The sequence below is a fragment of the Oreochromis niloticus genome, linkage group LG17 (assembly GCF_001858045.2).
Source record: "Oreochromis niloticus isolate F11D_XX linkage group LG17, O_niloticus_UMD_NMBU, whole genome shotgun sequence".
Classification (NCBI taxonomy): domain Eukaryota; kingdom Metazoa; phylum Chordata; class Actinopteri; order Cichliformes; family Cichlidae; genus Oreochromis; species Oreochromis niloticus.
Window position 1 is genome coordinate 16,761,794 of NC_031981.2, and position 24,333 is coordinate 16,786,126.

General features: G+C 39.7%; 1 protein-coding gene across 3 annotated transcripts in view; it reads left to right on the plus strand.

The window, feature by feature from the left end:
- LOC100709613 (ankyrin repeat and BTB/POZ domain-containing protein BTBD11-A) overlaps positions 1-24,333 on the plus strand; it is a 329,762-nt gene that overhangs the window by 257,091 nt on the left and 48,338 nt on the right. For all 3 annotated transcript variants that reach the window (XM_019347029.2, XM_019347028.2, XM_019347030.2), the window contains exon 3: positions 19,669-19,876. In XM_019347029.2, coding sequence (XP_019202574.1) covers positions 19,669-19,876 — 208 coding nt within the window. The remainder of the gene's footprint in view (positions 1-19,668; positions 19,877-24,333) is intronic.

The window sequence follows — 24,333 nt, forward strand, 5'->3', positions numbered from 1 at the left end:
TGACCCATTTCCCAACAACGGTGAAAGTAAAGGGGGAAAATAGACAAATGTGTCAGTCAGACTTCCCTTAACTTGATAAAAACTCATAAAAAAAACAACATCCGGTGGGTAAACAGCTTGATGTAGTGTGAGATGAGGTCGTATATCTGTTTTAAGCTCTAAAAGGACATTTGATCTAGTGGAGGAGCTTACCTACTGATGATAATGTTACCCTCATGTCCTTTTCAATGTCTTTCTCTCTAATGGGCTCTAGGCGTGCTGGGAATCATTTTTGTCCTTCGCTTCACTTTCTCCTGCCTTCTCTGAGGTCTGCAGTGCTACCCACATACTCGTGTCTGTCCCTCTTAAGAGTCACCATGATTTAAAGAATAAAAGAAAATGTTCACTGGGCTTTAACGACGAGGCTGGCTCATTCAGTCGCCGGCACAGGGCGCGGCCATTTTCCTTATCTGTCTCACAGCACCTTTAGGAAGGCAGCGAGTGCATGCTGACACAAACAATCCCACCAAACACACACACTCACACAGCTGCACACGTCTTCATTCAGACTGAAGACACATGCTGGAAAATCTTGTAGGCTGTTGCTGCATCCTGCAATAATTACATGAGGCTGGATTCATTACTGTATAATGGTTTAATGTCCCTCGGTGCCTGCCACAGGATTCTGCCCGCTCATCACACCTCATTGCTGCAAAGATTAAACAGAGATGAAAGAGCAGCTTGTAGAATAAATCCACTATTTATTTTTTAGAGGATATGGCTAAATTAGTCTGACAAAGAGATCTTTCTCTGTCTGGATTTTTACTAAAGTAAAATATGCATTTAGTCACGTCAAGGTAGGAAAGAAAAATGAGGTTTAAATGTTTTAAGCTCCTCCCACCCAATGAACATGTGTTTCCAACATATTCCCTTCTGAGACAGACATGTCTGAAAGCACTGCCCACTTACAGATACACCACATTACTCAAAAGTATTCACTCATGCATCCAAATCATTGAATTCAGGTATTCCAATCACTTAAATGGCCACAGGCGTATAAAATCAAGCGCCTAAACATGCAGACTGCTTCTACAAACATTTGTGAAAGAATGGTTCGCACTTAAATTTGACGCCAGCTGTGTTCTTTACAAGTGTCCAGATGTAATAAGTTCAAAGTAAGATCACTATACATCTGCCACACCAAAGATACCAAAGGGCAAAACAGCAGTATTTGACGCCCAGGTGGACTGGTGCCTCGTTGTCTTCTGCAACCTGTGAAGACTTTTTGCTGCTCACCTGTTTGGGCCTAAAAAGACCAGTGTTTAGCCAAAGTTAGCCACCACACGATAGACTTTTAAAGCATCAAAACAGAGGCACAGGACTTTTGTCACAATCCTCTGTGTATACTACAGAGTTCATTTGTGATTGTCGCAATAAAAGGCAAGTGTGCAGGTCTTACTAAAGGATGTCGGGCCCTCATGCCATCCTCATCCTCATGGCGTCCGTTTCTGACAGTTTGGTCAGAAACATGTACACCAGCAGCCCACCGGCTCTGCTGTTCCACCTCAGACACTGGACCTGCTGGAGGGTTAATGACTTTCTACACTCCTGTCCAGTGTCCTGGTATCTGCTCAACACTCTCCTTGAAATTGTGCTGGGAGACACAACGAACTGTTATTGTCTCTAACTCTCTGTGACACAATAATGTCCAGCAGGTTCCTCATCCAATGGCTCGACTCCTGCTACACTCTTTGGGCTGCAGCTAGCAAAGGTTGTTCTGCTCCAGACTACCTTTGTAACGAAGCAACAATAAGCACTTGAGTAGTGGCATTTTAAGAGTACAAACCATTTACAGAATTATAGTAGGCTTTGCTCTTTATTATAATCATAATCAATAAATTAGCCTTCACATTTGCTGTTTTAAAGTCTCTTATGGATTGTATTTGAAAGTGCAGCATACAGCACTTACGGTTTCTGTAATAGGAATTAAATATTCCTTTAAAATGTTTTAGTTTGTCTTGTTAATTGTGCGTAAAGTGTACAGAGCTGGATGGATTTCATATCAAGAAAACAAAAACAAAGTAAAGGGTACTCTAAGTACCATCCATGAAAATACTTAAATACCATGTATCATATATAAGAAACAATGTGAAATAATCTTACACTTGACATATTTTGTATTTTGTACTGTACCCAAACAGGAGTTGGTATCATTTTAACACTGAGAAGAACACTTCCTGTATTAAAGCAGTTTGTTTTTTAAACAAATATGTGAAGTATTGATGTACTTTTCCCCCCACATGCTAACTCCTGTGTCTGTGATATTTGAAGTGCATTGTAATGTGATTTTCTCCTTAAGCTTCTCTTAGTATATATAGGATATTTTAGGCGCACCTTTGATTCTTAAAAATCCAGTGTCAACAATTTTTGAAGGCTGATGCAGATCTCCAAAGCAAAAATGAAGAATAAGGGTGGACAGTAGATAAGCATCTGAGCAGTTTACTTCGCAAAGGAGGAAGCATCATTTCGCGACTTAACTGGCAGCAGTGAATTTGAAGAAGAAAAAAAGGAGAAATAGGCTTAAAGAATGATCTGTCACACCCAAACAAATTGTTTTCTCCTTTACAGACCCAAAGGAAATGACGGAATAGATTAAACAACAAGACCAATTTGTATTTTTCAGACATTTGTTCCACAAAGAGACAAATGCCGACTGAGTACTCTTGAATTTAATAAGCACAAGCATGCCGGTACTGGAGATTAAGCTGGGATTGCTTTGTTTCCTGTCCCCGTGTAAGGTCAGCAGCCTCTTGACAATGTGGACATCCAATCCTATGCAGCTGCACAGCCCGAGTGTTCGCTCCAATTAAAGTCTATTGGAAGTATTGCATTTCAAATGAGACGTAAGTATGCCCACAACTCCACCAGCATGTGTAAGCATCCGAGTGTGCAACACCTCTCCAGAGATGTGCAACACCCACCGGCAGATGTTCTTCATTAATAGTTATTACCCATCAGCCTGACATGTGAGAGTTGAGGATACATTGCCTCTCTCAGCTCTTTGTCTACTACTTACTTCAGTGGCTGAGAGACGAGCTGAAGTTATATCCACTTTATACTGAAGCCCTCCTGCAAGAAGATAGACATTACACTGCAGACTCTGCCTGAGCTGTGCTGCTGAGAGATAATGCAGACCCACTAATTGAGTGTTTTGGAGGTTGCCAGAGTGCTAATAGAAGTTTTGGGGTAATAAGGCGGTGAATTGAACAGGCTGCCTTTAGTTTCTCACCTCTCTGTTTCCAGAAAAAGAAGAAAGGAAAGCTGCTTAGAGACAAACAGCAGCAGCTGTGTGCAGTAACACTTTGATGAAAGGACACTTGGCAAAAGGTTTTAATAGCTGTTGGTATTTTGGATTGATTTTTTCTTTTAGTCAAATTTTATTCTCCAATTTCATAGACTGTCAGTGAAGTAATGACTTATGCTTAATATACTGCAGGAAGGATTTTTATTGAGCTGCTCACTGGTCTTTATATCACTTCATTTAAACTTCATTGGGTGTGCAAATTGTCATCCAATAAACAAAACAAGCATCATGCACTTACAGGTACTTCTCGTAACTCTGCGGGGAGCCTTGGAAGCGGGAAATATCAGGATATTCGGCGTGAGTGGGCTGCCTTCTTTCATCTGTTCATTATTATTAAAATAAAAAATATCCTGTCTCAGAACGATGCTGAAAAATACCAGTTTGTGCATTTGTTGAGTCTAGGCTGGATTGCTGTAATTCATTATTATCGGGCTGTTTGGAAAGCTGATCTCAACCACAGCAGCGAGAGTTCTGATGAAGACTTTAAAATATACAGTTTTTCGCCCAAATTAGATTTGCTTGACTGACTCCTTCCCTAAATCCAGAAAATAAAAACACAGAGTTTAAACTCCTGAATGGTCAGGCTGCGGTGCATCTTAAAGATCTCCCAGTAACCTATTATCCTATTAGAGCACCCTTAGATTGCATGCTAATATGTGGTTCCTACAATTTCTTCAGCTCCTGTCGAGCCATCACCCAGATAGGATTCAGGAGATAGACATCCAGATTAGGCTTCAAACTTTCCTCTTTGATAACGTTTGTAGTTAGGGGTGTATCAAGTTAGCATGAACCATCCCTGTAGTTATGCTGCTATAAGCTCCAGCTGCTGGGGGACATATTGCATTCCATTAAATTTTGCCTTGTCTGTCCCATAGCTCATCGCTCTCCTTTTTTTCTTTTCTCTTTTCTCGTTATGATGGCCGAGGTTCTCATGGAGATATCTTCCTTTTGAAATGTTGTTCTTCTTCTCCAGTGTCACTAAGGGATGCTCATAGGGGCTTGTGTGATTGGCAAGGTTTCTTCCTTATATTGTAGAGGCATTACATAGCAATGTAAAACAGCTTGAGGTGACTGTTGTTATGAATTGGCACTATATTGAACTATTCCTCCTAAGGGTTGGGGTGATGTGCTACTAACTCAATAATGGCTAACTTAGCAAATATATCAGTCAGTAACATTTAGCTGATTATTTCTGCTTATAAGCTATATGGCACAAGTTATCATTACCAGCTTTTATTTTACCAGTATAGAAGAAATGTTGCATAAACTTCTGATTTACACAATTTGCCTTCATTTTGTAACCAGTAGAGTTGGCCCCTGCTGGATGTCAGAAAGAATGGCTCATTGGCTTCACCTTTCAGACGTGGAGCCTGTGTCTATCTGTAATATGCATTTAGAGTGGAGTGTCAAACATGGGGCTGGAAGCCAGAATCGTCCCGCCAAAGACTCCAATCTGACCCACTGGAAATCTCTTAAAAATGTGAAGGAAGGCATAAGTTTTAGACTTTTAAGTGTATTTTCATAACTTTTCTACTGATAAAGACCTGCTCTATGCCCATTCATACTACACCAAAGTAAATAAGTAATAGATAAACCATTAAATGACAGAAAGTTCCTGTTTTTCATTGTCTGCTGAATAAATTTCTATTTTTCACCATAGGGAAAAATAAAACAAGCACAAAAACAGACAATTAACTTTTAGCTAATTCTGTCAATTAACAAAAAAAATCTGTTCTGTTCAGTTTTATAATTACAGGACAGTCTGTACAATAAGCTGATAGACAGACAGACAGAAAGACAGACAGACAGACAGACAGACAGACAGATAGGTAGGTAGATAGCATATATATATATATACATACATACTTTTTTGATCCCACTAGGGAAATTGTTGTGTACAGCAAAGACAAGTTGCTATAAACAGCAAAAGTAATACTGACATCATGAATAAATAATATCACTATAATTCTTAGTAAACAGCTGCATGAAGGTACAATATAAAACATGTTTGGGATCTTATGCCTGATAGGTGTGTTCACCTGTCACAGACAGAAAGGATATTATACAACTTTATAGAAAATAGCAGGAAATATTTCCTGAAGCGTTCTTCATGGCGGTGAGGTTGAATCAGTCTGAGGGAGGAGGCCCACCATTTAAAATGAGTTTGACATCCCTGCTCCTTGGCTTTTCTTGACAGTGGTTTTATAAAAGAAAAGGAGATCGGAAAATGTTTTCATTTTGAAATGTAACTTTTCTTCTCCTGTTTGACCCTCAATAGCAGCAGGTCTTTACTAAGGCCTTAACCATAAACTTTACATTCAGTTTGTTGCATTCTTTAGAACTTTTATAATCTATTAAGTAATTTATAAAAAAGTTAAACTATGCTGGCACGACAGTGGGTTTCTGTCAGTTGGTCTAACATGAAATCACTTAAGAACAGCCATCATAACCAAAGGATAAATGTTAATGACTACTGTGGGGATCTCCTCACGTTCCCTCCAGCACAACCTTTTGCCATTTCACCTTGTCATTTCCCCCAGCATCACTGTGATTAAGCGCAGCCTCGCAGTATTACCGTTGTCTTGTTAAATATACAGTATGTATTTCTCTTTGTTACCAGTGCTTATTTACATTGCCCACACAATTTTCTCTTCATCACATTAACTGTTGCTGCAGTGCACATAAACACAAATGTACTTTTGATTTGATTTGCTGCTGTGCTTTAGTGAACAGCTGCACAAGACTTTTCCAGCTGTACTGTAATTGTCAAGCACTTTTTTTTTTTTTTTAAAAAAAGGAACAAAAATAAGCCCTCAGCTGAAATATGAATGGTGCAGAACTATTTAAGCTCATTCGACACAGTGCATAATAAAGACTACACATAAGAAAGTTATTTATTACACAGTGCCGCAGTCTGCAGTAGCGCTTTTGCAGATCTTCACAGAAGAGCCATTAAAGTCCCTAAAAGAGCCATTAGAAAGAATAAAGTGGCATCCATTTAGAAGTCCCCTCCTGTGAGTTGGAAAGATGATGACAATAGGACGAGTGAGAGATGCTATGTGTAATGTACTGCTCCATTTCCACAGACTGGAAGTATCTGGGAGAACTAAGATAAGATGATGAGGCAGAATTAAGCTGGTTTCAGAGATCCCTTCAGAGTGACATAAGTCATTGTCTTGTACCACTTTCCCTGATTTTCTTATAGTTGTTAATGAACAAATTTATTCTGGGGATAACTGGGAGCTGTAGTCTTTTTTAGTGTGTGCGTATTGGGATTTTGTGTTGGTGTTTCTTTGCCTCGGATCTCACTCATCAGTCCAGAAGTGGACAGTTGCCTGCAGCAGACTGGGGCTTCTGTTCATGCCTTAATGGACAGAAAGAAGTAATCATGTTGGTCTCTGTGCACCAGTGCTATTAGATACAGAAACAGTGCGGCGGCAAGCACTTGACCTTCCTAAACAGGGATTTCATAATATTTTGCAGCATCTTGCATCATAAGACACTCTTCATTTTTAGTCAAAATGTCCTCCAGGGATGACCAGGGGGCAAAAAAACAGAAATCTGGGTATTATACCTTTTCTGGCTATGAAGCTTCAAAAATGGACATTTGACGAAAACACTAGAAATCAAACTTTACTATTGTTAAAAACGGGGTAATCATTGTAATTCACAACTAAATATTTCACTATATCCATCCTTCCATCCCCATCCTCACCGGATCCTGCAGTAAAACAGATGGTGTCGTGCTGCTGCTGCCTTCAAGTGTTCTTTTAAAGTGTTTGCCTCAAGATATAAAGTCGTTTTTGGTGCAGTGACTGAATAGAAACTGCACATTAGGTAAGTTTTATGTAGTCTGTCAGTGAATTTACAGTATATGTAAGACTCCTAAACACTGGAGAAACATCCAAAATTACATGAATTGATTTTTTGCTTTGAGGGGGGATGATTTTACAGTCATGTCTGAACCACAAACTGTGGGTTGGATGATATGCAATGTACTGCTTTGGGCAGACAGGCTGCTGCTTGTGGTTCTGTGGACTTGCTGATGTGGTGCAGAGGAACACAAGTCTGTATCCTACGGGTAAAAGACATGGGCTTAAAGTCTACTGTGTGGCAAATCCTTTAAAATGTACCACCCTCCATTTTCACTGCACATACTGGGAAATAAGAATGAGCTTTTTTCACATTTATTTAAGGTTTCTTTTTATTGCATTGCAATTGTTATGTTGTGGTGGACTAACAATAGACTGTATTTAAAGGATGGCCATTGTATTATCATCCATTGCCTCAATTTTAACATTTTCAGCTCTCGTTTTAATTTAGTGGCATCAAAAGTGACCACATTAGCGAGGTTTGTTAGCAACATAAACTTCGTGGATGGGCTGTACGGCACAGCAAGACGTCATATCCGTAAGAAAATCACATTAAAAAGCTCTAAAAGGAATCAACACCACAAACATGGCAGAAAGAACCAGTTCAATGACTTGAAAGGTGAACTGGGCTCTCAGTAGGTGATAGGGTAAAGAGCACAGTCAATTGGGAGGGGCTCAGAGTCGAGTTGGTGCTCATCCACATCGAAAGGAGTCAGGTGAGATACAAGCAACAGAGCAAGCTGTGATAATGAACAACCATACTCTTCTTCACTGTGACTCATGGATAGGAGAAATGTTCATCCCAAGGTTTCAAAACAGGACGTCATGGTACATATGTTCACTGTTCATACTTTCTATAGTGGCTAAATTTATACTTTTCATATACAGCTTGTGGCAGAGTTTGGTGCTGACACTGTATGTTCATCATAAGATGTGCTTTTGTAATCACATAGCTGTTTGGTTCAGTTTTAGCTCCATAGCTCCAAATCATTATCATTTAATAGCCATTAGTTGGATGCTGATATGTAGCTTTTTGTGTGCCAGCACATTTTGTACTTTTACAAAAGCTCCTTTATATTATGTGCCATTTTTATGCTCACTGCTTTGGTCAGTATATTTTTCTGCATCATTTCAAGGAAGCACAAAATCTGGAATATATCAAGTGCTGTACTGATGCCTGGTGCTTCAAAATGAATGAATCATTGTGTAGCATTCGCAGCGAGGCACTTCATTTGTTTTCTCTCTTTTTTTATTCCCTCTGTCCCAGCTTTCCAGTTAGTGCCCCGCTGCTTCTCCATGTTGCGATTTATTCATCAACACAAACAGTCGCATTTCACAATGAGTTCAGTTTATAAAAAGATAGATTAGAAGATGGATCAGTGCTCCCCTTGTGACTAACCACCCTCTATTCCCCTCTGTGGAGCTTGCAGAAATAACACATTTGGATATGTCTTTATCCTTTTGTTTCACTCCTATTTGGCTCATCATGGGTTCACAGGTCCATAGGCTCAGCAGGTATTTTTTTTTCTTTACTCCAGATGGCTACCCAGCTTCTGATTACATCCTAGCCAAGCTACTAAAAACCTGTGACTTTGTTTTATTAAACCGGCAAGCTGAGAACATTAATATATGCACTCCATGTGTCCACCGATCCCCTGTCTATTCAAATACGAACTGTTATGACCTTTCTTCACGTAACTCATATTAAATGTGTCTGCTGGTGATAAATTTCCACTTGAGCTCTGCTGGTAAAAGTATCTGCTAGTTCTCTGTTAATGACGGCATGTCCTGTAATCAACAGTGATTAATAGGTGGCATGGAATTGCTAATGTGCCCCACAGGGAGAGCTCTGAGCCGGTCGTATTACCAAGCGATGATTAAATGTTCTCGGTTTGGCCCCTGGGGAGCGATAGGCCATGACAGTGTGTCAGAGGACGGTGAAGGAATCTTCCATCTCAGACTTCCATTAGGGAGCACAACAGTCATCTCACTGTTATAAACTTGGGTCACATTTAATAAGAAGTTAGCTCATGTCAGTTTGTCTGCTTCAATTACACACTTGTTTGCTCATCTTTTTTTTTGTCTTTTCTATTTGTTATGATACACATTCAGAATTCATGGCTCATAGCGTTACTGTTTTGGTTACTGCTGTCAAAGTTCTGTAGAACAATACCCGCTCACCATCAGACAGCACAAAGACAAAGTTAGCTACTAGCTGGTGATTGTATCATATCGTTCAGAAGCTAAACCCCCCTCCAGATATTTCCTTTAGCAGTTAGTGGAGGACAAACACGAAATTTTAAATGACTGCTACTCCATATTAATGATTCTGCAAAGCCCTTTTGAATTAGATTATTGTTCTCTGGGGACTTATAGTAATTTGTAATAATTGTGGCTGCTGTCTGTGATCTTAGTCAGCAGTCCCCAACCCCCGAGCCACGGACCGGTACTGGTCCATAAGTCGTTTGGTACCAGGCCGCGAGAGTTGAGGGACAGGTGTGAAATTTATGGTGTTCAGGGTTTTTATCGGTTTTTATCATTATTTTCCATCTGTTTTATTGTTAACTCGGTTTCCCTGGGTCTTTTACCATGTGTGATGAATAAATCTTCTCTTTTGGTACCGGTACTGGTCTTTTTTTGTTGTATTTATCCGCGACACCTTAAAAGCCGGTCTGTGAAAATATTGTCAGACATAAACCGGTTCGTGGCTCAAAAAATTAATTATGTGTAAATTTGACATTGTATAATTTGTAAAGTGAAAATTCTACCACAGATTTCCCACCACAGTGGTTCCCAGTTGGGTTGTGCATGACTCTAGATGTAAACATCGCTTGTAATCTCCAATTGTCTCAAAAGGGCTTAGGGTTGACATCAGGCTTGAGATTGTTCAGGACGTTCAGGTTACTTTCTTTCAAAAACTTTAAGTTTGAAGGAACCGTGGTTCATCCCTGCAGTTGCCAGATGGTTGGAATTATGAAAGTATAGCACAGCAAATGCCTGATTGCTAATAGCTACTGGGCTTATAGCTTACACTCATCAGGAGATATCAACAACCCTCTGCTTGTGTTACCTGTTGAGAGAACATGGTGCCACGCAAGCTAAAGAGGCACTTGGAAAGCAAATCCCTTCTGAGAGAAACTATTTAAGGAGGCGCTGGATCTGAATCAGAGGCAGCAGGACCGTGTGTTAGACTGTGTAAAAGTGTCTGATAAGGTGAAGATGGCACAAATGGGCTGTAAAAAGTGCTTTCATCCGAAAGAACTGACAACATGTTAGGTGGCTGAGGCTGTTTTGAGCAGCTAGAAAATAGATGTGCCTTGACAGTTTGGCTCACCTTTAGGAGTGCACACTAACCTGCCATATTTTGCCAAAACAGAGGTCCCGTGGTTATAGTCCTCTAGGAATCTGGAAATTTGTTTATTGGCAATTATAAATTGAAATTTGGAGTGTAGAGTAAGAGTAAAAGAGTAAGAGTAAAGAAAGAGTAAGTGAGACAATGTAAGAGAGAGACATTATAAATATGTAGCAACAAAGATGGCTGCAGAGTGCCAAGACTTTCTTTTATAAGGATTTTGAGTAAGCTTAAATATAGCAAACAATGTTCAAACTGACATTTTTCTCTATCAACAGGCACAGTAGTTATAATGTGACAGTCTGTGGGGTAATGCCAGATCAGTGGCAAGCACCCAGACACATTTTTTTGCCACATGTGGGCATAAAGTCAGTAAATTTGATTGAACTACAGACTTTTCATTTCCCAAATGTGCAGCACGAAAACCAGATGTATGGAGCTAATTTCCAAATCACACGAGGCATCTTGGTAATATTAGTCCCATGTAAATAAGCCTTATGATGGGCAATTTAAATGACGATGTTACACCAGTTACTTTGTGTATAACTTTTAATTTCTATCTAACTTGATTTAACCTGTAACTGCTACAAACTCATTACCTTAGGGCCTCAACTCCACTCCCTTGAGTGGGATGGGATAAAAAATGTCTGATTCATGTTTGGCAGCCAAACTCAAAAGATTATGTTAAGATAAAAAAACCCAAAAAATGATGTAACACTTCAGTATGCTGTTTCCAACTTGTTTTTGAACCGGTTTAAAGATAAAGTGACTCCAAAGGCAGCCATGCATCTCATCCATCTCATTATCATTAAAAATTTTTTGCTCTTTTGATGGATTTAAGCTTGTTCCTACCCAGAGGGGCTTCCATGCTGAGTAGCTACGGGATATCAGTCTCCTGTATGTGCACTCAAAATACTATCAGAACTCACATTAATAATTTCTGCTGCATCCTCCCTAATTCTGCAACGAGTTGGGAAAAAAAAGTTTAGGAAGAACATTTATAGGATTCTAGATCATAATGAAACTCATGAAAGTCCTCCCTTCTGATTGTGCGGTAATAAATATAAGCTGCAGTGTAAATACAGCTTACGGACAGATTCACGCAAATTAAATTAATTAAACATAGAAGTATACTTTTAAGAGTAAAAAAAAAAAGTGTGAAAAGGAAATTTGCGCTCTATTTTAAAAAATAGATACTGAGTAAGGAATGCATTATTTATTACACAATACAACACTGGTGCTGCCTTCGTGTTAAATTCTCATGAAGAATTCAGACTCTGTGATATAAATGTAAATAATTTTCTCATGAAGAAAAATAGAACCCATTAAACTCAAATCAAAAGCATATTGACATTACCACAGAGTATGAAGTCTTACTTTTTGCCAAATATCAAATATCAAGAGTAGGATTGGCATTATTTTACCAAAATATAACACCATTTAATCACTTCGTGAAGCAAATTATCTGAATTCCACTAATAAGTTAAAAAATCTTTTTAAAGTTTTGTTTTCATACATTGCATAAGATAAATTTATCACAGTTGAATTGCATCAAAGTACAGACTGTTCCCAGTACAATAACTCAAACCACATTCCCTGTGGCTACTCGTTATGAGAACATAATTGCATTGTGCTTTATTGTACCTGCTGAAAAAACTTGGAAGTGAAATATCCTCTAAAACAATCTGAACCTTGACAGAGAAAACTTAATCTGGCCCACATACTCGTGTCAAACTGAGAAAACAGCCAATAAATTTGACATTTAAAGCTGTGTTGTTGAGATGTCAACATGTAGCAAGTGTTATTCAGGAGAAACAGCTACACTTTGTGAGTCTTTATACTTCGATGCCAGCAGGCATTCTGTAGTTTTTAATAAAGAAGCCCGGCTGGAGTGTGTGGTATGTTTGAACTTTTTTCTGGAGTGAGAGGTGTGAGAGCTGTAAAAAGTTGAGGTTGAAAACGTCAAACCCAAAACTTGCTTTAGTTATATACTGGTTAATGAGATTAGGTAAGTGATTGTGGGGACTTTCTGCCTTACAGTTCTCTCAGCATGCTCTCTGGTCCAGACTGGAGTGTCTCAAGAACAATTAGATGAATTGTTTTTTTGCATCATCACTTCAAACCTTTTACTGATCCTGAGATATAACCCAACCTCTATTGGATGAAATGTCATATAACCCCCACACCATCACACTAACAGAAGCCTGAACCATTGATACAAGCAGGATAGATTCATGCTTTCGTGTTGTTTGCACCAAAATCTGACCCTATCATTCGAAATTTGAGACTTATCACACCAGACAATGTTTTTCCAATCTTCTTATGTTCAATTTTGGTGAGCCAGTGTGTGTATTATAGCTTCACTTTCCTGTTCTTAGCTAACAGGAGTGGCACCCAGTGTGGTCCTTTTCTGCTGTGTTATTCAGAGATGTTCTTTTCCATACCTTGGTTGTAATGAATGGTTAGTCGAGTTACTGTTGCCTTCCTATCAGCTTGAAGCAGTCTGGCCATTCTTTTCTGACATCTGACATCAACAAGGACAACGAACTGCTGTTAACTTGTTATTTTCTCTTGTTGTGGGGGAGATCTCAGTCGATCCATTTCAGTATCTGAAATGCTCAGACCACTGTGCCTCGCACAGAGAACCATGCCATGTTCAGAGTTACTTAAATAACCTTTCTTCTTGATTCTGACACTTGGTTTAATTTTCAGCAGGTTGTCTTGACCACGTCTGCACAACTAAATGAAATGAGTGCCTAATAAACTGGTAAGTGGATCTGGAATAGTGATCACACCATGTTACTGTATCTTTGGTAATCTCAGATTGGCCAAAATGCAGTCTCAAAACCAACAGCTGCAAGAACATTTTGCCAATTAATACAGCATCTTTAATGAAGTTTAAAGACCACACAATATTAGAGGGATAAACCCAAAAAATCAGCAAGCAAGAACTTGGTGATGGTGGTGAGGAAGAACTCCCTTTTAAGAGGAAGACACTTGTGACAAAAATATGCTAGAGGGTTAGAGTGAAATATAACATATTATATTGTCTTGCATTGTTAATTTTTGTACAACACTGTCAACCTGCTTTCATGTACAATAGGAATTTTACAATTCTTGCTGTTAGCAATTTAGTGCTAGCTACCCGTACAGAACAAAGAGCACAAAATAAGAAAGGTTTTAAACTTTTAATGATGCTACATTTATGTTTCTGTGGAGTCTGAGGTGAAACAAGTTGTTTTTATAACAGAATTTAACGTTTTTGTGACATGTTGTTACAGCAGAAAGTTTTTCCTTCATGCAGAGTCACTTTTTTAATACGGGTAATAAGGAACAAAGTTTTGCTCAGTAATGAGTCCTTCCAAAAGGGAAGGACTTGGCTCGGAGAAAGAAAGACACTAAGCTGTCCCTTATGATTAATTCAAATCAGATGAAGCATGAACCTCATAGGAGTGTTGCTTAGATAATTACAGCAAAGGAGATGGGAGCAAATGTTGTCCTGCTGACAAAACCAAAGTCACAGGAACAATTAATGAAGGCAAAGAATGCTTGATTATCGACTCGGGCGTTGGGTTTTGCTCAGAGGGACAGCAGTGGTTTAAGTATTTGCATGGTGCCTGACTCTAATGTTAAATGTGGTTTTTAAAAAAAGAGAGAAGTGGATTGTTATTTATGGATGTAGATTGGCCAAGGAGATCTGCTTTTGCTCAGCAAGCTCTGCAAACCCATGGGGAGTGCTGTCAGTTAAAGGAGTTAGCAGTTCTATGCTCCTGTATTGTTTCCTGTTGTGCAGAGTGTTTCCCAATGTAAATGCATGCTTCAGTCATCTCAGTTTTCTCTTTTTTTAATGTTTATTAATGCCTGACTTCTCCTCTTAATATTCAGGCCAGTGTCACACTTTGTTAACATACGGAGAGTAGCTTAGGGACCTGGAGTGGAAAGGTTTTCTATGCTCACTTTATTCCGCCTGCTTGAGGTTCTAGTTTAACGCTACTGCGATCCAAATATACAGTAAACAGCATCTGAATACTGATGAGTACCACATTCAGAAAAAATGCTAGAGTTTCTGTGTAGCTGCAAGTAATGACTGTTTTTCTTGCTTATTTATAAGATACGTAGTTTATTTTTTTAATAAGCCCTTCTTATGCCATTCCTCTTTTTCCTGTCATACAGTGTATATACAATGTTGCAAGAGTGGATGCTCATATTACACAGTGAATATGAAGTCTGTTTGTGAGGGGTGACCAATCAGCAGACAGAAGGCTCAAAGAGAAGGCACAAAGCCCAGAATAAAGAATAAATCCAATCCAATTCAATTTATTTATTCATACAGCGCCAAATCACAACAATTGTCGCCTTAAGGCAAGCAAGTCGCCTATAACATCCAGTGGTTGGGTCTGTTAGCTGGATCTTCCAGAATGAAGCTTTTACATTTTATTTTTGTATCATTTTATTTTGGAATCACAGGACCAGGCACAGAATAGGACAAGACGTGGATACAGAGCAATCATACGGGTGTTAACATTAACATCAGTGTACAGGTGGTTGTGTGTGCTGTGTATGCTGTGTTTTATATGAGTGTGTATGACTGCTCAGTCTGGAACCATAATAATAATGGAGGGTGCGGGGAGGTACTGGTGATGCGTCTGCCCCCAGCCACTGGCACCAAGATAAGGTCACCATCAGGTGGTCAGGCAGTGACTCAGCATGCTAAGGTCGGCCAGAGCATCAGTTTTGTTGTTTTCTAATGAAATTAACTTTTCCTCTGTTCTAATATTTATACTCTTTGGGATTTATTTGGGTCGTTTAGATTTATAATATGCAAATCACTAGATCGCTAGGTGACCTTGACAGCAGGGAGTTGACCTACTGGGGACTAGGAGACTAGGAGAGAAAATGTAAACAGTAACTGGACTTCATTTTGTTGCCCCTTCTAGAGTTTCACCTGCAGCATGATAGATCCATATATCATAAAAGGCATAAGCAGATAAAATACCAAGATCATACCTTCACCAAGGGTGAAAATCCACTTTAATACCTCACAGTATGTAGAACATTTATTCAATGGTAGAAAACACTTACAAAAATTCCTGCATCCAGATCCACATTGACTGCAAAAGCATTTCTGAACTGGACCAAACCCAACTGGACTACCTGTGAACTACAAGGTGTATCAAAAAAGAATAAATCCGATTTCAAAAGGCTATATTTTTTAAAGTAACAGGTATAGAAGCTTGCAGTAACTTTTAAAGTACATGGCTGAATATATAGTTCTGCATTTAAAACTTCCAATGTTCACAAGTCCTCAGTGTCACCGCCCCCATACGATAATGAAACTTGTCCCATACTGTTGTGAGCGTGTCTGAAGTCACTGTAGCCATTGCTATTTTCATGCTAACTACCGATATCCACATCAAAGTCACAAATCCGTTATTTCTGACAGTATGCATTTCGATTGTACGGAAAAGAATTAGGGCCACCGGAAAAAAAGTGGGCACATTTTTTCCAGAATGCTCAGAAAAAACTCAGAATTATGAAATTAAAGTCATTAATCTGAGAAAAAAAGAATTCTGACTTTAATCTCAGAATTCTGAGTCAAAGTGAGAATTCTTTTTTCGCCGGCTTCTCACTTTAATCTCAGAATTCAGATTTTTTTTTTCTCAGAATTCTGACTTCTGAGAAAAAAGTCAGAATTCTTTTTTCTCAGAATTCCCACTTTAATCTCAGAATTCTGATTTTTCTCAGAATTCTGAGATTAAAGTCAAATTATTTTTTTCTCAGAATTCTGACTGTTTTTTCTCAGAATTCTCGAAAAGAAGAAAAAAAGACATGCCCACTTTTTTTTCCCATTGGCCCTAATCCTTGTCGATTGTTACTGCTGAATGACTGCGGAATTGAAGCACTTGGAAACTGGAGTATTCTTTTTGATACACCCTTCATAATAATATAATAATGAGATTAAAGGGATTCAATGTGCAAATAGATTATCAAATTTGAAAATAGGAGTATAAATTGTAGTAATAACAGCTGCAGTAGCTGTAGAAGTAGCCTTCTTATTTTTCTCCTCCTTCTTTGGGCGGCTTCCTTAAAAATACTCAGTTGTTGGGTTTGGTAAGTGTCCATCTTGGCAGGATTGGGATTGTGGTCATGGTTAAAAGAAACCACCAGTGGTATAAGGCTGATGTTTTGCTGACCCATCGAGCAACCTGAAATTCATCAGCCTGACAGCAGGTCAAACTGTGATTTCTACAGCTTTTCCTCAGCTCCTTTAGAAGCTGCCTCAGAAATGACCATACCTCATCATGTCTAACCTCAAGACGGGAGATTTATAGCACCGCTCCACTTGAACACAATCACGGAAGCTGAGTGTGTTTGCCTCGTTTTCAATTATTCATTGATGTGTTTAATTCTTTCTCGGCCGTCTATGAGGCTCCCCGGGGCCTGAGTGTAAACAGTGCTGTGAGCAGCGCGCTCTGTTTTCGTCTGGCTGCCTGTGAACTCTGTCAGGGGCCTTTAGTTTGACAGATGGAGAACCTTAGGCTCAGATTCACCGTGTCAGTCTGTCTGAGGAATGAGATTTCAAGACAGGGCAACTTTACTCAGACTGGATATTTTTGGAACAAACAATCAAACTAGATCAGAAGGCGATGTGTTTGCTGTTATACTGCAGCTCAGGGCTTCCAATTCTCACACATATACGTGCATCATCAACCTTACCTCAGTCTCCATATTCCTCCACAAGCCTGGAGCCTCCAGCATTCCAGTAAACTGAGTAAATAGATGTAATTAGATCAATACGAGTATCATTTTTTTCTGAGAAATCAACCCCTCAGGCTCACACTGCAGTATTTTCCCTCTCAGAGCTGCATCGTTACTCTTAAATGCATCGCTAACGACCTCATCTATAAACTGCTGCGACGCCGTCTAAATTAGAGAATTATGACTTCCAAAATGTCAGTGCTAAATATCTGCTTCTGCAACACACGTCATGAATTTCAGAATTTGAAATTCATACCTCCTCCAGTGCTTCAAAACTATTAGAACTGTAAAATTTCTTCTGACTCTCTTTTGCTCCTGGTTCCTGCTGTGCACAGACACAGCTTGAAAGAGATCACACCAAAATGAACGGACCGCATTCATGAAGAAGAACAAAATTAGTATAAAATGTACCCTATGCTGCCCTCAAAAAAAAGTATTTTACTTAATTTCTCTAGCTGTTATGGTTTTTAATGCGCACAGCTGTTCAGTTGTAAGGTTTTTTGCGCAACTCCTCAGGATCATTAGAAAGATGGTACATGAGTTTCTCATTCATGTATAAAATGAAGTGGGGCTGCAGCCCTGCAGACCTCTGGTTATCGCCCACATTTGCAGATATTCAAACACATCTGGTGTTGTGCCCACTGACAGCTGTGCACACAGAAGTAGAGAACATCATTAACCATATATCTGCTTTCAAGCCAGTAAAAAACTACTCTCAAAATATTCTCATTCCTTTTTTATTCAAGACATTTGGGTATTAATTTACACTTTACTCCTCCGATAAAAACACCAAAGGGTAACCTGCAGCGGTCCTGAAACCGTGACTGGATTCTCAATATGTGTCATGTATTGGCTTTTGTGAAAATAATGTGAGCTGCCGCCAACACAGTTGAACTGTCATTATGTTACTAATAGAGACATCAAGACAAACTGAAGTCCAGCAGCAGTGCTAGCTAACTGCGGGGATACATGTGTTTTTCAGTTTATTATTACGTGTGGCTCCATAGTGTGGTGTTTTAAACATTTGCCTAGCAAGCACACGGTTTGATTCCAGGAGGAGATACGAATCCCTTCGAGGGCTTAAAAAACAGTCACCAATCTGTTGACTCATCTCTAAAGGCTCATTTTATAGCATACCATACTTTCATGCTTTAGAGAAAAATAAAATAAATCGAATAGCCTAGATCGAGAGAGGAGTAAGAATGTCAAACGTCCATCAAACCTGTCTGCATCACAGGTTTATAATGATAGCTTGTTCATCGAGCAACAAATGAGACAGAATTTACACTTTGGTGAACATAAATGGTTTATCAGTGTTGTTATTTAAAAACAAGCTGTGGTTATAATAGCCTCTGTATCTGAAGGTGAAAGTCTGCAGCTATCAGACAAATGTTGGCGTTAAAAAACAGAAACTTGATATTTCTTGCTTTGTCTCAAATCTTCATCAACATTCCTCGGTTGTGACAAGCTTTCCTGTCAGCTTGAAACTGTTTGGGCATTCTCCTCTGACCTCTGAAATCAACAAGACATTTTCACCGCTCACTGGATGTTTTCTTCTTTGGACCATTCTCTGTAAACCCTACAGATGGTTGTGTGGGAACATCCCAGTTTAAATAACCTTTCCTCATCAGGTTGTCTTGGTTATGTCTACATAACGAAATACCTTTGATTGGCTGATCAGAGATTTACGTTAACGAGTAGTTCACTAGGTGTTCTTAATAAGTGTAGATGTATTTAAAGTCTATATTTTAAAAATATAGAAAAGGCTTGTAGCTCTTCGTCCGGCCAAAACCAAGAGCCCATCTACCAATCTGACATTCACTCATTCAACCCTGTTCCTTGTAACAAGGCGTTCACAGTGTTTTAAAAAAAACCCCGTACTCATTCATTTTAAATTTAGCACACACATATGCTCAGTGACACAGATCCTGCAGCTTCCCTGTGACTCTGTGCATCATCACCCAGGAAAACATGGGAGAAAAATAAGTGCTACAGATAAAATGAGGACAGCCTGAGAGCACACGTCTGAGTGTGTTTTCACTGAGAGAGACGTGATGTTTGTAAGATTCATTTCAAGGCAGTCATTTCCCCACTCATGATTGTGTGGGCACATGACTATACGTAGGCTGAATCAGAGGGTGTGTGAATGAGGGAGTGCATCATCGTGAGTACTTTTGTGTCAGAGGGTTGGAGTAGGAAATGGGTTTTTGCTCTCAGAATGATATGTAAGACTTTTATCAGTGTAGTACACAGTGTTTTTATTTCATCCTTGATAAATTACAGTTTGTTATTTTTACGTCCCCCACCACGCTGGCACTGACATATTCATAAATTCCCCCCAGGTGATTTGGTCTCCCGGGCTATGCACCACCTCCAGCCGCTGCACATCAAGAATGCCAGCAACGGGACTCCGGTCCACCAGAAGGCCAACACCACAGTGCACTGGGAACCCGAAGCCCTCTATACCCTGTGTTACTTCATGCACTGCCCGCAGATGGAGTGGGAAAACCCCAACGTAGAGCCATCCAAAGTCACCTTACAAACTGAGAGGTGAGTCCAACAGAGGCTTCAGACACTCGGGGAATCAGGTGTTTTGTACTGTGACCACATTCAGGTTAGCTCACAATGACCATCCAGCTGACTCAACTTAATAGTTTAAATTCTGTAATCCCAGGAGAAAACTGCATAATTGATAGCATTTTTAAAAGATGAGCAATAATGCACAAAACATGTCGTCCTGGAAGCAAAACATCCTGCACTTGTTAACCTGGCCCGTTGAGATTATTTCAGTAACGTCTCCTCCCACTCACCCTGTCTGTCTGCAGTAATGACTTTACTTTCCCTGTGTGCATGTAAAAGGGCAGAAGTCTTTTAGTCAGCAACATGGGCTGACAGCTGAAGCAGGCAGGTAAGGGGCTTGGGAAGGCTCTAGACTAACCTTACTGAACCAGCAGTTTGGGATTACAATGCATAAATATATCTCAGAGCTTCTCAGAAATACTCGGCCAGACCTCAGTAGGTGCAGATTAATCTGAGGTCTAAGGGTTGGTTTCTCCCCAAATTAGATCCTCACAGCAGCTAAATCACTCTTGCATTTGAGTGCTATGCATGTTAATCAAAGTCAAGTCATTAAAGTAAAATTCATAGCTAAAATGTTGGTATTAGATCTCATGGGTCCAGTTTCTTGTCATATTATAAATATGTCAGGCTATTTGGTGATTCTAAATTGGCCACAGGTGTGGATGTGAGTGTGAGTGGCTGTCTGTCTCTATGTATTAGCCCGGTGACATGTCCACGTTGTACCCAGCCTCTCACCTAGTGTCAGCTGTGATAAGGCTTCAGTCTCTCCTGAGACTCTAAGTTGGATAAGCAGTTAAGAAAATAGATGGCTGGATAGAGTGCAAGTGGCAATCCACTAAAGAAACTTGCTGGGAAAATGGTAAGTTAATGTGGCTTGGGTTTGTCCCTCCATTTTCTTCCATTTTTAGAATTTGAATGCCCCGTCTACGCTATAACAAGATTAGCACGTGGCTTTTATTTCTGCTCTCAGTTGTTTACATGGATTTACCACCGACTGGAGATAATCTGAACAAAGGTGGAGAATATACTGGTTTATTTCCTGGAAACTACTGATTATGGGTTCAAGAAAACCAGTGATTGTCAGCAACAAAACGCAAAAAGAAAGCTTAATGTGTCAGAATTTTTAAGTGGAACTCATCTCGTGTTTTGATCAATTTTGCACAGTAAAAGAGCTTAAAATGAGCAATAGTTATTCCTCTGCTTCAGTCAGTTAACTATGCTCAGCTATTTAAAAAAAATTCATAGCTATTATTATTTCAAAATTATTCCATAACAGCACAATTGTTGCACTTGATTAATACAGTGCTATCTACCTGCTAAAAATGCAAATTGGAGCTTCATCAGTTCTGTGTATGGAGAGGGAAAGAAAATGAGAGACTGAGGAGAATTTTTGTTGTTTGTAACTGTGGTCAAATACAGAGAATAATCTACCCCACCAGGACATAAGTGAATGGATATCATCTGAACATGTAAAGTCATGGCCTTTCCCCAGCTCTTTATTCTTTTTTCTAACATCTTTATGATTCTGTATCCATTTCTATATTTGCAAGTTTACTGGGAACAATGTTGTCTAAAACCACCCACATTAGTACACTGGTTTGATGTGAAACTGGTATATCTGCAATGGGAAAATTAATTTGAAGCAGATACATTTGATAAATGCTGTAAACAATGGATTGAGTTTATTAAGCCGTTTAGGTCAGATTTAAAGTAAAGGACCAAGAGTTGTACTTTTACTCTGCATTGCTTAGTCTCATTTGATATTATTTTATTTATCTTTTCCCGTCTTTTCCCGTATTTGTTGTTTTACTATTTGGATCTAAAAGAATTTGTATAATGTTACATGTCTCATACTTTTGAATTTAAAAAAAAAAAGAAAATGGAAAGTTTAGGCTCCAGTCCTGCAGGCCTAAAGACGAGTCAGTGATCCCCCAGCAACTTCTATTCACTAGGGAAAAAGGTGCATTCCCAAATTGAATTGGGAGTTGTTGCTTGAGGTTGTTCAGTGAAATTGGTTGCAAAAAGCTTGGTGTACCAAAAACATGCCTGTGTTCACTTTGCCCTTTAGCAGATTGCCACAGTTCAGTTTAATTCAATTTTATTTTATTTACATAGCGCCAAATCACAACAACAGGTAAAGAACCTACAGTAATACAGAGAAAACCCCAACAATCAAACAACCCCCTATGAGCAAGAGACAGTCGAAAAGAAAAACTTCCTTTTAACAGGAAGAAACCTTTGCCAGAAACAGGCTCAGGGAGGGGCAGCCATCTGATTGGGCGTCACAGGGGATGGCAGGTGCCTTTGTTTTGGTTGGCAGACAGCAACTTGTATGTTAGACAACTACATACAGGGCGGTAGTAAAACTGTAAGAGTTCAACAGTATGTTCGATCTTAAAATAAAAGATTTGCTTCACTGCTGAAAGTGAGCCTTCTCTGTTTCACTACACCTAGACAGTAGTTGGTTTAGTTGGTGAGCGTTTGCAGCCAAGTCGGAAACTTCCATGCAAACTATGACCAAAGCAATTGCAAGGAGATTTTTGGTGCTGTACCATATAAATGGTAAATGGCCTGTATTTATATAGCGCTTTAATTGTCCCTAAGGACCCCAAAGCGCTTTACATATCCAGTCATCCACCCATTCACACACACACTGGTGATGGCAAGCTACATTGTAGCCACAGCCACCCTGGGGCGCACTGACAGAGGCGAGGCTGCCGAACACTGGCGCCACCGGGCCCTCTGACCACCACCAGCAGGCAACGGGTGAAGTGTCTTGCCCAAGGACACAACGATTGAGACTGTCCAAGCCGGGGCTCGAACCGGCAACCTTCCAATTACAAGGCGAGCTCCCAACTCTTGAGCCATGATCGCCCCACCTCTTTGCAACCAATTCTACTTAGCATCTGGAGGCAATCTCCAGCAACCTAGCAACAAGTGGTCGCCGGGGGGGGCTGACTAGTCTCTAGGTTTGTGTAACTGGGGTGTTACCAGTAACAGTTGACTAGTAAACTAATAAGATGGACTACAATAGCTTAGCTAATGGTGGTACCTTTTGTCAAAAAATTACATCGGTCTAGTCCAGATAGCACACTCTGATATGTGATCATTTTAGAGAAACATTTGTGTCTACGTGTAGAAACAAATCCTGTCCCTGGTGGTATTTAGGTATTTTCATCCTTTCAACCACATTGCCACTGTCAGTTTGTGGTATACCAGTTAGTGCAGATATTCCTAAACTCTTGCACAAGTTTTTCGCACCACAAGCGATCTGGTAAGAAGCTGTGTGTGCTGCTCAGCGCTGACACTTCCCTAGGTCTTGAGCAGATTGATGGGAACCAGAGGGACTTTGCTTGGATGGACGGATGGACAGATATTCCAACATCTTTCTTCCACTCTGCAGAGATAAAAACTCAATCCTGACGACCCCGGGGAGCACTAGGAATGTCAGGCTGAGTGACATGTCAGCAGGTTCAGGCCCCCGGAGAGAAAATTCTCTATTTAGCATTCAACTGAAAGGTTGAAGACAAGTCAAAAAGGGCCTGAAAGACACAGCAGGATGAGAGGGAGACAGAATATGATCAAATGAGATAAGATCATCTTTTTGGGTTATTTTGGGAAACTTCAGACGAGCTTCAGTGAGGTGAAGAATTACTGCTGCAGTGACTTTTACACCTGAGCTTTGAATATTTACCTGATGTAAATTTGCTTTAGAAGAAGAGAAGTGTTTCTGCAAGACTACAATTTTTAAGTTTAGTGGTAAGTAAAAGTAGTGAGAGAGCTGCTTTGATATATTTGGTAATTTGGAACAGGCGTTTACTCTTTTACTCTGGCAGTTCTGGCTGTTGTATGTCGCTGCAGGCCAACTGTCTGCATCGATGGATAACATTTCCCGCAGTGTTTTCATTCCAGACTTGGTCTCTCCTCTATTTCAAACCTTGCACTGTAAAATACATCTTCCAAAAGCTCAGAGAAAAGGAAGGAGTTCTGCATTGTTGCATTGGTCAGCCAAATGCTAAGCAGAAAGGAAAACCCTTCTTTTTTTTTTTAATGCAGTTCACTTCCTGGCACACTGTTGGTGTACAGACAAGGAAAGACTGAGTTATGGAATGAGAAACTGATGCACACACAGTGTTGAGTAGTAAAACGTCAGTATCTAAAAGCTGGTGCCTTGATAAAACATGTGCTTACAGCAGATTTACCAGACGCCTGCATAAACAGCAAACATATCCGTCCCTGATGGTTTCTCTCACTTGGGTACGGGGCTCGTGTTGGGAATCGTTTTTTTTTTTCTTTAAGAAATTATAGTTGCTAGAGGGTCATAAGGGAGAAAAGCTCTGAAGAGACCTTTACTGATGGACCTATAATATAATTTAACTGACTGTAACATGAAATCAGCCTGTTTAATTTAATGCTTTAAGGTTTTC